The sequence below is a fragment of the Rhinopithecus roxellana genome, chromosome 5 (genome assembly GCF_007565055.1).
Source record: "Rhinopithecus roxellana isolate Shanxi Qingling chromosome 5, ASM756505v1, whole genome shotgun sequence".
NCBI classification, from domain to species: Eukaryota; Metazoa; Chordata; class Mammalia; order Primates; family Cercopithecidae; genus Rhinopithecus; species Rhinopithecus roxellana.
The window spans coordinates 99804463-99818975 of NC_044553.1; the positions used below are offsets into that span (position 1 = coordinate 99804463).

General features: G+C 38.2%; 1 protein-coding gene across 1 annotated transcript in view; it reads right to left on the reverse strand.

Moving 5' to 3' along the window:
• LOC104656930 (melanoma inhibitory activity protein 2) overlaps positions 1-14513 on the reverse strand; it is an 82642-nt gene that overhangs the window by 15583 nt on the left and 52546 nt on the right. Inside the window, 1 exon segment of the mRNA XM_030930584.1 lies at positions 10273-10431. Coding sequence (XP_030786444.1) covers positions 10273-10431 — 159 coding nt within the window.

Genomic DNA, 14513 nt, shown 5'->3' on the forward strand with positions numbered 1-14513 from the left:
GGAACCTTGTCTCCAAAAACAATTTAAAATAAAATAAACATTACCCAGGCATTGTGGCATGTGCCTACAGTCCCAGTTACTTGGGAAGCTGAGAGTGGAGGATTGCTTGAGTCCAGGAGTTCAAGGCTACAGTGAGCTATAATCACGCCACAGCACTACAGCTGGCTGACAAAGTGAGACCCTGTCTCTAAAATATTTTTTAATAAATTTTTTAAATCACACTAAAAGATAAAGGAGTGAAAACCAGAAAGCAAATTTCTTGATTTCCAGTCCAAATGCCTTTTCACCTAAGCCAGTCTTGTTCTAAACATGCAAACTAACTAAAAGCACATATAAGAATGTTAGATGAACAGATACATTGTAGACTGTTCAACACTGTATAAAATTTTGTACACATATTATGCGTCAGCAGAATTAGCTCTATTCTAATAAAGTAGCCAAATTTGTGTACTAACCTTTAATAACCATTTATATTCCACAGTTTTAAAAGAAAACTTAAACGTTTTAAAATACTTATTAGTTTATAAGATTGAGTCTGCTACTGAAAATAATGAGAATAAAATGTTGATTACTTGAAGAAACTAGGTGTATACTTGCTAATAAAACCTTTAAGTAATAAGAATGTTTGGATCAAAACCACAGTGAGATTCCACCTCACACCAGTCAGAATGGCTACTATTAAAAAGTCAAAATAACAGATGTTGGCAAGGTTGTAGAGAAAAGGGAATGCTTATACACTGTTGGTGGGAATGTAAATTATTAGTTAGGCCACTGCGGAAATCAGTTTTAAGATTTCTCAAAGAACTTAAAACAGGACTACTATTTGACCCAGCAATCCCATTACTGGGTAATATCCAAAAGAAACTAGGTCATTCTACAAAAAAGCACAAGCACTCATATGTTTATCATAACACTACTGACAATAGCAAAGACATGAAATTAACCCAGATACCCACCAACGGCGGACTGGATAAAGAAAATGCAGTACATATACACCATAGAATACTACGCAGCCATAAGAAAGAATAGAATCATGTCCTTTGCAACAACATGGATGCAGCTGGAGGCCATTATCCTAAGCGAATTAATGCAGAAACATAAAACTAACCCATTCTTACTTATAAGTGGTAGCTAAACACTGGGTACACATGGATATAAAGATGGCAACAAGAGACACTGGGGACTACTAGAGTAGAGCGAGGAGAGAGAGGGAGGCAAGGGCTCAAAAACTGAGTACTGTGCTCACTTTCTGGGTGACGAATTCAGACACACCCCAAACCTAAATATCACGCAATATACCCATGTAACAAACCTGCACATGTACCTTGTGAATCTCAAATAAAAGTTAACATTATTAAAATATTTTTTAAAAGAATGTCTTGAATAGAGCACATGAGAAAAAAGATAAGTTAGAGCAGTTTTTTCTGACTACATAAGCTAAGTAAAGTTTCCTCCTTTTCAAAGTATTTAACGGTGCAAAGATAAATTATACCTTGTAATTATGGAACTATTTAAAATCATTTCTGCTAACTCAGCATGCTAAGATGCTAAGACTGACTTCCACGCTAAGTCAATGAAAATCTAAAACACTTCTTCCAAGTAGTAACATGTTAAGAAAATATATACATTTTATAAATTATGCCTAACAGACTAAATGACAGATAATCTCAAATGCAGAATCCATACTCTTCAGACACTTAAGTTATTTTAGTTGTCACATTATTTTTTAACATAAGTATTTTAAACTAAAATATTTTAAAATTGAAGAAAAATCTTAAAGACAATTATTAGTGAGAAGGACTCTTCATGAGTCCCAATAAGTCAACCGTACATAAAAGAGAGGCAGATTACTTTAGAACATCACCATCTGTGTTTTACAGAAGTCACTATTCTGTTTGTTTTTTTGTAGGGACAGAATCTCACTATTTTGGCCAACTTGCTCTAGAACTCCTGGCCTCAAGCAATCCTCCTGCCTCGTCCTCACAAAGTGCTAGGATTACAGGCATGAGCCACTGCACCCAGCCAGGAGACCATTATTTTGAAAGAGAGAAAACCATGACAGGTAAAATTTATTGCTCAAGGTTACACAAAAAAGTAATAGCAATGATAAGATTTTAAAAGCCTAGGCCGGGGGTGGTGGCTCACACCTGTAATCCCAGCACTTTGGGAGGCCGAGTCAGGTGGATCACCTGAGATCAGGAGTTCGAGACAAGCCTGGCCAACATGGTGAAATCCTGTCTCTACTAAAAACACAAAACTTAGCAGAGCATGGTGGCGCATGCCCTGTAATCCCGGCTACTCATGAGGCTTGAGGCAGGAGAATTGCTTGAACCCAGGAGGCAGAGGTTGCAGTGAGCCGAGACAGCACCACTGCACCTCAGCCTGGGCGACAAAGATGAAACTCCATCTCAAAAAAAAAAAAAAAAAAAAAAAAAAAAAAAAAAGCCTAAGTCCCCTCATTCATTATCATTTTGTTAACTGAAACACAACATAAAAGAAAAGAATCCTGAAATCTGTTCAGTGACTTTTTTTTTTTTTTTTTTTTTTTTTTGAGACAGAGTCTCTCTCTGTTGCCAGGCCAGGTTCAAGCAACTCTCCTGCCTCAGCTTCCCAAGGAGCTGGGATTACAGGCGCCTGCCACCATCCCAACTAATTTTTGTATTTTTCATAGAAACAGGGTTTTGCCATGTTAGCCAGGCTGGTCTCAAACTCCTGGCCTCAGGTGATGCACCTGTCTCAGCCTCCCAAAGAGCTGGGATTACAGGCGTGAGCCACCACACACATCCTGTTCAGTGACTATTTAAATAGCATGTACCAATGTACCAAGAGCAAACACAGAATACTTTTGTAACTTTAGGTAGAAATGAAGCTAACTGAGAAATACATTTATCAGCATTACTCTAATTCATGCTAGAGCCTCAGGAGTCATTTAGCCCTTCTCACTCACCATAAATTTTGGAACAATACAGAAAATTCCTTTACTGTGTCTGTAGAATTACTCTTGTCTATGACATTGAGATTACAGTTGACACAGGTTGGCCCTCTGTCAAACCAAAGGGATCAGGTTCATTATTTGGAGATACTCTGTAGGATGGACACATATCTCTTCGATGAAGGTATCAATTAAGAAGCTAACAAATTATTGAAAAGTCGGAGACCATGTTCCATTTCTAGTATGGTAAACTCAGACTGACTCTCCTACACATAACTATAAATTCCAGACGATATGCAAAAAAATAACTGCCTGAAGCCCTCGGGCATGAACAAAAGCAGGAGGACTCAGAAAAGAAGAGAGAGCTTGGAAGAAGAAAGGAATAACAACTAGGTATGGGGTGAGTTTTCCATTTTTATGTTTTAGCCTGATGGAAGACCACAGTGGGTTGCAGCACACAGCAATCAAAACTTGATAAAACGTTCTTGCCTGAAGAACAAGTGCACAGAGCCCAAGCCCAAGGCAACAGGTTTGGGATATCGTAGAAAGGAGAAAGCTGGAAAGGTACAGCCCAATATTCTGGGTACAATCTCTGCCCAAGTCTATGGCTGATTCCTGAGCAACACATGTGTATGGCAAATTTAAGCAGTTTTCAGCTAAAGCAAAAAGGACTGAACTAATATTTGAGTTGTTCCCCACCACAGAAGGGAAAAGGCTGCAGTCTGAGCCCATCCAAGTTAATGGTCTTCTACAGTAAGACCAATAACACTCTTAGAGGAACAGAAGAGAATCTAAAATTGACACAATGTCTAGTATCCAATACAAACTCATCAAGAAAGAGAATGTGACCCATCCTTAAGGGAAAATATTATCACTAGAAGCCAACCTCAAGATGACCCTGATGTTAGAATTACCATACAATAACTTTAAAGCAGTTATTATAAAACTAATATACTCAGTGGTTTAAAAAAATGCTTATAAAGAATAATAAGATTAAAAACTCAGCAGAGAAATCAAATTATAAAAAAGGAACCAAATGGTAATTTTAGACCTGAAAAATATATCTAAAGTAAAACTTCTACAAGACAGGCTTAATAGCAGAATGGAAATGACAAAGGAAAGAGTCAGTAAACCTGAAGATAGATCAAAAGAAATTGTTGATTCCCAGGCAAGATGGCCAAATAGGAACAGCTCCGGTCTGCAGCTCCCAGTGAGACCAACGCAGAAGGCGGGTGATGTCTGCATTTCCAACTGAGGTACCTGGTTCATCTCACTGGGACTGGTTAGACAGTGGGTGCAGCCCACAGAAGGCAAGCAGAAGCAGGGTTGGCATCGCTTCACCCAGGAAGTGCGAGGGTTCAGGGAACTTCCTCCCCTAGCCAAGGGAAGCGTGAGGGACTGTGCTGTGATTGATCACGCAAAAACTCCATCCGAAGGTCACCAACAGCAAAGATAAACGGTAAATAAATCCATGAAGATGAGGAAAAACCAGCAAAAAGGCTAAAAATTCCAAAAACCAGGATGCCTCTTGTCCTCCAAAGGATCACAACCCCTCGCCAGCAAGGGAACAAAACTGGACAGACAATGAGTCTGACAAACTGACAGAAGTAGGCTTCAGAAGGTGAGTAATAAACTCCTACAAGCTAAAGGAGCATATTCTAACCCAATGCAAGGAAGCTAATAACATTGATAAAAGGTTAGAGGAACTGCAAACTAGAATAACCAATTTAGAGAAGAACATAAATGACCTGATGCAGCTGAAAAACACACCACAAGAACTTCATGAAGCATACACAAGTATCAATATAGCCAAATGGATCAATCAGAGGAAAGAATATCAGAGATCAAACACCAACCTACAAAAATAAAGCATGAAGACAAGATTAGAAAAAATGAATAAAATGGAATGAACAAAGCCTCCAAGAAATATGGGACTATGTGAAAAGACCAAACCTAGGTTTGATTGGTGTACCTGAAAGTAATAGGGAGAATGGAACCAAGTTGGAAAACTCTCTTCAGGATATTATCCAGGAGGACTTCCCCAACCTAGCAAGATAGGCCAATATTCAAATTCAGGAAAGACAGAGAACACCTCAAAGACACTCTTTGAGAAGAACAACCCCAGGATACATAATCGTCAGATTCACCAATACTGAAATGAAGGAAAAAACGTTACGGGCAGCCAGAGAAACATCAGGTTACCCACAAAGGGAAGTCCATCAGACTAACAGTAGATCTCTCTGCAGAAACCCTACAAGCCAGAAGAGAGTGGGGACCAATATTCAACATTCTTAAAGAAAAGAATTTTCAATCCAGATTTTCATATCCAGCCAAACTAAACTTCGTAAGTGAAGGAGAAATAAAATCCTTTACAGACAAGTAAATGCTGAGATTTTGGCACCACCAGGCCTGTCTTACAAGGGCTCCTGAAGGAAGCACTAAATATGGAAAGGAAAAACCGGTACCGGCCACTGCAAAAACACACCAAAATGTAAAGACCATGGACATGATGAAGAAACTGAATCAATTAATGGGTAAAATAATCAGCAAGCATCATAATAACAGGATCAAATTCACATATAACAATATTAATCTGGCCGGGCGCGGTGGCTCAAGCCTGTAATCCCAGCACTTTGGGAGGCCGAGATGGGCGGATCACGAGGTCAGGAGATCGAGACCATCCTGGCTAATATGGTGAAACCCTGTCTCTACTTAAAAATACAAAAAACTAGCCGGGCGACGAGGCAGGCGCCTGTAGTCCCAGCTACTCGGGAGGCTGAGGCAGGAGAATGGCGTAAACCCGGGAGGCGGAGCTTGCAGTGAGCTGAGATCCAGCCACTGCACTCCAGCCTGGGTGGCAGAGCAAGACTCCGTCTCAAAAAAAAAAAAAAAAAAAAAAAAAAAAAACTATATTAATCTTTAATTAATTAAAAGACACAGACTGGCAAATTGGATAAAGGGTCAAGACCCATGGGTGTACTGCATTCAGGAGACCCATCTCATGTGCACAGATACGCATATGCTCCAAATAAAGGGATGGAGAAAGATTTACCAAGCAAGTGGAAAGCAAAAAAAAAGCAGGGGTTGCAATCCTAGTCTCTGGTAAAACAGACTTCAAACCAACAAAGATCAAAAAAGACAAAGAAGGGCATTACATAATGGTAAAGGGATCAATGCAACATGAAGAGCTAACTATACTAAATATATATATACCCAATACAGGAGCACCCAGATTCATAAAGCAAGTTCTTAGAGACCTACAAAGAGATTTACGCTCCCACACAATAATAGTGACAGACTTTGACACCCCACTGTTAATGTTAGATCAACGAGACATAAAATTAACAACAATATTCAGGACTTGAATTCAGCTCTGGACCAAGCAGACCTAACAGACATCTACAGAACTCTCCACCCCAAATCAATAGAATATACATTTTTCTCAGTGCCACATAGCACTCATTCTAAAATTGACCGCATATTTGGAAGTAAAACACTCCTCAGCAAATGCAAAAGGACAGAAATCATAACAAACAGTCTCTCAGACCACAGTGCAATCAAATTGGAACTCAGGATTAAGAAACTCACTCAAAACCGCACAACTACATGGAAACTGAACAACCTGCTCCTGAATGACTAGTAGGTAAATAATAAAATTAAGACAGAAATAAACACGTTATTTGAAACCAATGAGAACAAAGTCACAACACACCAGAATCTCTGGGACACAGCTAAAGCAGTGTTTAGAGGGAAATTTATAACACTAAAATGCCCACAGGAGAAAGCGGGAAAGATCTAAAATCAACACCCTAACATCACAATTAAAAGAACTACAGAAGTAAGAGCAAAGGAATTCAAAAGATAGCAGAAGACAAGAAATAACTAAGATGAGGGCAGAACTGAAGGAGATAAAGACACAAAAAACCCTTCAAAAAATCCGTGAGTCCAGGAGCTGGTGTTCTGAAAAGATTAACAAAATAGATAGACCACTAGCCAGACTAATAAAGAAGAAAAGAGAGAAGAATCAAATAAACACAATAAAAAATCATAAAGGGGAGATCACCACTGATCCCACAGAAATACAAACTACCATCAGAGAATACTATAAACAACTCTACGTGAACAAACAAGAAAACGTAGAAGAAACGGATAAATTTCTGGACACATACACCCTCCCAAGACTAAACCAGGAGGAAGTCGAATTTCTGAATAGATTAATAACAAGTTCTGAAATTGAGGTAGTAATTAATAGCCTACCAACCAAAAAAAGACCGGGACTAGACGGATTTACAGTCGCATTCTACCAGAAGTACAAAGAGGAGCTGGTACCATTCCTTCCGAAACTATTCCAAACAAGAGAAAAAGAGGGACTCCTCCCTAACTCATTTTATGAGGTCAGCATCATCCTGATACCAAAACCTGGCAGAGACACAACAAAAAAAGAAAATTTCAGGCCAATACCTCTGATGAACATTGATGCAAAAATCCTCAACAAAATACTGGGAAACCAATCAAGCAGCACATTAAAAAGCTTATCCACCACCATAAAGTCAACTTCATCCCTAGGATACAAGGCTGGTTCAAAATATGCAAATCAATAAACGTAATCCATCACATAAACAGAACCAATGACAAAAACCACAACATTATCTCAATAGATGCAGAAAAGACCTTCGATAAAATAAATGCTAAAAAAAAAAAAACTCAATAAACTAGGTAGTGATGGAACGTATTTCAAAATAGTAAGAGCTATTTATGACAAACTCATAGGCAGTATCATACTGAATGGGCAAAAGCTGGAAGCATTCCCTTTGAAAACCAGCACAAGATAAGGATGCCCTCTCTCACCACTCCTATTCAACATAGTATTGGAAGTTCTGGCCAGGGCAATCAGGCAAGAGAAATAAATAAAGGGTATTCAAATAGGAAGAGAAGAAGTCAAGTTGTCTTTGTTTGCAGATGACATGATTGTGTACTTAGAAAACCCCATCAACTCAGCCCAAATACTCCTTAAGCTAATAAGCAACTTCAGCAAAGTCTCAGGATACAAAATTAATGCGCAAAAATGACAGGCATTCCTACATACCAATAACAGACAGAGAACCAAATCATGACCAAACTCCCATCCGCTACACTACTACAAAGAGAATAAAATACCTAGGAATACAACTTACAAGGGATGTGAAGGACCTCTTCAAGGAGAACTACAAACCACTGCTCAAGGAAGTAAGAGAAGACACAAACAAAAGAAGAAACATTCCATGCTCATGGATAGGAAGAATCAATATCGTGAAAATGGCCATATTACCCTAACTAACTTACAGATTCAATGCTATTCCCATCAAGCTACAACTGACTTTCTTCACAGAATTAGAAAAAACTACTTTAAATTTCATATGGAACCAAAAATAGCTCATATAGCCAAGACAATCCAAAGCAAAAAGAACTAAGCTGGAGGCATCATGCTACCTGACTTCAATCTATACTACAAGGCTACAGTAATCAAAACAGCATGGTACTGGTATCAAACCAGATACATAGACCAATGGAACAGAACAGAGGCCTCGTAACACCACACATCTACAAGCATCTGATCTTTGACAAACCTGACAAAAACAACCAATGGGGAAAGGATTCCCTATTTAATAAATTGTGTTGGGAAAACTGGCTAGCCAGATGCCAAGAACTGAAACTGGACCCTTTCCCTACACCTTATACAAAAATTAACTCAAGATGGATTAAGGATTTAAACGTAAGAACTAAAACCATAAAAACCCTACAAGAAAACCTAGGCAATACCATTCAGGACATAGGCATAGGTAAAGACTTCATGACTAAAACAACAAAAGCAATGGCAACAAAAGCCAAAATTGACAAATGAGATATAATTAAAGAGCTTCTGCATAGCAAAAGAAACTATCATCAGAGTGAACAAGCAATCTACAGAATCGGAGAAAATTTCTGCAATCTATCCATCTGACAAAGGGCTAATATCCACGATCTACAAGCAACTTAAATTTACAAGAAAAAAAGCAAACAACCCCATCAAAAAGTAGGTGAAGGATGTGGGCGAAGGATATGAACAGACACTTTCAAAAGAATACATTTATGCAGCCAACAAACATATGAAAAAAAGCTCATCATCACTGGTCATTACAGAAATGCAAATCAAAACCACAATGAGATACCATCTCATGCCAGTCAGAATGGCAATCATTAAAAAGTAAGGAAACAACAGATGCTGGAGACGATGTGGAGAAATACGAACGCTTTACACTGTTGGTGGGAGCATAAGTTAGTTCAACCATTGTGGAAGACAGTGCAGTGATTCCTCAAGGATCTAGAACTAGAAATACCATTTGACCCAGCAATCCCATTACTGGGTATATACCCAAAGCATTATAAATCATTCTACTATAAAGACACATGCACAAGTATGTTTACTGCAGCACTGCTCACGATAGTAAAGACTTGGAACCAACCCAAATGCCCATCAATGTCAGACTGGATAAAGACAATGTGGCACATACACACCACAGAATACTATCCAGCCATAAAAAAGAATGAGTTCATGTCCTTTGCAGGGACATGAATGAAGCTGGAAACCATCATTCCCAGCAAACTAATACAGGAACAGAAAACCAAACACATGTTCTCACTCATAAGTGGGAGTTGAATAATGAGAACATATGGGCACAGAGAGAGGAACATCACACACCCGGGCCCGTCTGGGGGTAGGGGGCCAGGGGAAAGATAGCATCAGGAGAAATACCTAATGTAGATGATGCAGCTGTTAGAACAGCAGTTATTATCTTATTTCAAGATATTCTGCTGTCACTCTTCTGGTAAATATATTTACTTTGGAAAGATAAAATGGTCAGTGAAAAAAGACAATTACAAAAGAGGGTGAATGGTACAACTGCACAGAGTGATTAAAAGAATTTGAATAGCTATGTGTATAAATGTATACCCAAAAAAATCTCTAAAAGATATATACCTACAACTAAATTCTGGGAAGGACACACTAAGATGACAAAAGGGATTTTTCACTTCTTTATACATTTCTGTGTTGTTTGGATTTTCTAAAGTAAACATGCATTATTACCTCTATAAGCAACAAAGCAATAAAAACATTCCATTGAGGGAGAAAACAGCTTTCTATAATATGAACAATTACCTCCAATCATTCTGTTTAGATTACTTATCATTGTTGTTTTCAAAAATGTATGATGATATTTCCTAAGAGAAAACAAACATATACTCCTCTCTTCTTCCATTCCTGTGTATTCCACATCCCAGCTGCCTTTCAAAGAGAAATAATAACTATTGTCTTTACATACCTGGTGGAGGAAACATCATCCTACGGTCCTGTTCCCATGGAGGTGACAGAGACCCAGTGTCAGAGGGAGCCCTATGAGGATCGGTTAGCCTATCACAGCTTGATTCTCCTCTTTCATTGGTAATCTGATGGTCCAGAGGATTCCCTGGGCCTCTTGAGCCTAATTAAAGAAAAAAACATACAAATCTGTTTCATCTTAACAAGTCTTATATGCTTGTTTTACACATAAAATCAGTGGTTAAATCATAAGTTATAAATATGAAGTCTGAAAAATAAGGGTATAGAAAGTAAATTGCTATGATTCCTATGCCAGATGTAACAGGATAATTATAAACTAATTATAAGAAATAATTAAATAAAAAATATAAAATAAATAAAAAATAAAATATTTAAAATAAGTATAAAAATAAATGATTAAATAAAAATATAAACGATTTTGCTGCTTAAACTAATATGTCAATAGTCCAAATGAGCATGATCCCTTTAAAACAGTCATCTTAGCAGTTCTATATCTATTTTAGTATTTTTGCTACTATTTACAGTATTTTTCAGAAAAACTCTTTTGGAAATGCACTCAGATTAACTTAAGAGCCATGTAAAAAATTGCATCTCAAAGTTAAAACATGACTCTCTACTTCTGTCCAAATTCACTGAATAGTGTTAGGAGTCAATGAGAAGATAAAAAAGATAAATACTTCTGCCCAAAAATGGTTTTAAGTAGCCTGATTTAAAACATTATGTACAACAGATAAATTGGCACTAAATGGCTTTTAGTAATTTCTAAATATCAAATTCACATTCAAAAGGAGAATTCATAAGTTCTGAAGACAAGTCTAAAATAATAGTTTCAGAAACAACAGCACTGTTGAAATAATCACTTTAAATGAGCTAACATCCATTTTGGATAAGAAAATCTGGTATGTTTACATTTATAAAGGGTGGTAATTTTAAAGTTCCCTTCTTAACGACCACAGAAAAGATAGTACCTTAATTAAAAACCCACATTCAGGGCGGGGCGCAGTGGCTCACGCCTGTAATCCCAGCACTTTGGGAGGCCAAGGAGGGTGGATCACCTGAGATCAGAAATTCAAGACCAGCCTGGCCAACGTGGTGAAACCCTGTCTCTACTAAAAGTACAAAAATTAGCCGGGCATGGTGGCAGGTGCTGTAATCCCAGCTACGAGGGAGGCTGAGGCAGGAGAATGGCTTGAACTCAGGAGGAGGAGGTTGCAGTGAGCCAAGATAGTGCCACTGCACTCCAGCCTGGGTGACAGAGTGAGAACCCATCTCAAAAAAAAACAAAAAACAAAACCCATATTCAGTTAAAATGGAAAAGACAAATATAAAAAAATTTTGGCCGGGCGTGGTGGTTCATGCCTGTAATCCCAGCACTTTGGGAGATGGAGGCAGGCGGATCACAAGATCAGGAGATCGAGATCACCCTAGCTAACATGGCGAAACCCTATCTCTACTAAAAATACAAAAACTTAGCCGGGCATGGTGGCGGGCACCTGTAATCCCAGTTACTTGGGAGGCTGAGGCAGAAGAATGGCGTGAAGCAGGAAGGCAGAGCTTGCAGTTAGCCAAGATCGCGCCACTGCACTCTAGTCTAGACAACAGAGCGAGACTCCGTCTCAAAAAAAAAAAAAAATTTAACATTCAATAAAATACATTAATACCTCATTTATGTGTCATTGAGAGGGAAAAGGGGGGTCTTCTCAAAATTGTATTGTCCAGGAAACAAAAGCTTATTATTCTCAAGGAATAGCTTTAAAAAAAATCTTTTTCTGAGACAAGGTCTCACTCTGTTGCCTAGACTGGAGTGCAGTGGTGCGATTCTCAGCTCACTGCAACCTCCACCTACTGGGCTCAAGCAATTCTCCCACCTCAGCCTTACAAGTAGCTGGGACAACAGGCATGTGCCACCACACTTCGCTAATTGTTGTATTTTTTGTGGATACAGGGTTTTGCTGTGTTGCCCAGGCTGGTCTCGAACTCCTGGGCTCAAACAGTCCCACCACCTTGACCTCCCAAAGTACTAGGATTATAGGTGTAAGCCACTGCACCCAGCGGACAATTTTTTTTCAATAGAAGCCTAACTAAAATAGCCAGGCGCAATGGTTCATGCCTGTAACCCTAGCACGCTGGGAGGCTGAGGTGGGTGGATCACCTGAGGTGAGGAGTTCGAAACCAGCCTGGCCAACATGGTGAAACCCCATCTCTACTGAAAATACAAAAATTAGCTGGGTGTAGTGGGACATGCCTGTAATCCCAGCTACTCAGGAAGCTGAGGAACAAGAATCGCTTGAACCTGAGAGAAAGGGGTTGCAGTGAACCGAGATCATGCCACTGCACTCCAGCCTGGGCAACACAGTGAGACTCTATCTCAAAAAAATAAAAAATAAAAAAAGAAGTCTAACAAAAATTCTTATTCTATTTCAGTACCTCCTTTAAGAGAACAAACCAAAATTAATTTTAACTTTTCTTGGTAACTAGTACAAATCAGCATAAGCATTCAAGTTTAATATATAGTAATCTTTAAAACAAATTTTCCATCTACTCCCTTTAGTAGAATCAGATCAACTGACTTTTACATCAGGAGGTAAACTATCATTTTGCCTTATGAGTATACGTTCTATCAGATTCCCCAAATCTTTCCTTCTCGCTTCTTCATCCTAATAATTAGCTCATTAGAAGAAGAAGGCTGGGAAAGCAGAAAATGTGCAAGCTGTCAGTTAGGCAGAGTTCATCTGGAATGAAGCACAGATATTTAAAAGAGACATTCAAAGGCTTTTCCTCCTGATTGCTTACTTCCAGAAGACCAAAGTTACAGGTCAACTGACTACCCAGTGAAAATTACAAACCTAAAAATGCTAATGGTTAAAGTTTTCTATTCAAACCAAGTTACATACAATTTACTCCAAGAAGAAATTGTTTCACTCGTACTCAATATTATTCAAATATACCACTCACCCAAACTTCAAATTAAAAAGATAATAAAAGTAAGGAAAACAACAGGTACTCTCCATCCTCCTTTGGTGGATCACAGAAAGTTTTAGTTCAAATCAACTCTGTAAGACCCGATGACAACTTACCCAGAACTTCTGTAGCTTTTTAAACAAATAGTAAAACACCCTTGCAGATAATCTAAACACACTGTATGTTTAAATTAAATAGGAGAGGAAAGAGGAGAAATCAAATGTAAATTTTAATCATTCCAAATATTCAACTGACTACAAGCAATCCTTGACTTATGTAATTCAATTTCCAGTGATTCATGTTTGCAGTTTAGCCAATTATACCCTTATTTCTAGGGCACTGTTTTTTCAGACTGCTAGCTCCTATTCATTTGTGATGTGTGAAGTTTAAAAAATAATACTAATTAAGATTAAATTAATGAAACGGGATAAAACTGAAAAGAAAGCATCAAAACTGTAATGGTAAGTACTATTTCATGTAGCTGGTTTCAATTATATTTCAATCATATTTATGTTGGTATACAATATGACATGATATAAAATAAATTTCTTAATGTAAGTCAAGGTAAAAAATGGAGGGGTGGGAGTGGACTTAGATAACTAAGTCCTAAGCTTGCAGCAGACATGTTAATATCAAAATCAGTCCCTTTCCTGAAGTGCTCAATGCAAAGCCTCCCTAAGGCTCTAAGTATCAGTCTATAGGGCAGTCCCTTTCCCTAGGAGCTTCCAGTTCAAAATCAACACAAGCAAAGGCTCTGTAGGGACCCCAGGCTGTGGCCCAATCTACTGGGGGGACTGGGAGGTGGACAGGAACAGTTCTAAGTGAAGCACAATGAGGGTGGAGAAAGAGGATACAAACAGGATATGGGCAAAGGGAGAATATCTCATGAACACAGAGTAGAAAGTTGATTTTCTCATATTCTTTGAAGGCAATTCCAAAGGAAGAGTTCCAAAAATATTTGGAATAATGGCAGCTTCAACTAACAAGTACACAGACTTCCTACTATTTAGATGAGTAATATCCATCTGTGTATACGAACTTTGATTTGTTGTATTTAATTTGGTGTTTTTGTTTAGATTCATTAATTTATGTTCTTATCTCAAATTCAATCTGGTAAAATCACTGATACAAAGGGTGGGAATGTTTCACTGGTGAAGAATGCCATTAACTCTTATAAAACACATACTTGGAACTGAAAATGTAAGACTTCTGATTTTGAAATAAATAGGGCTCTATATCTTTGAATTTCGACACAAATTAAGG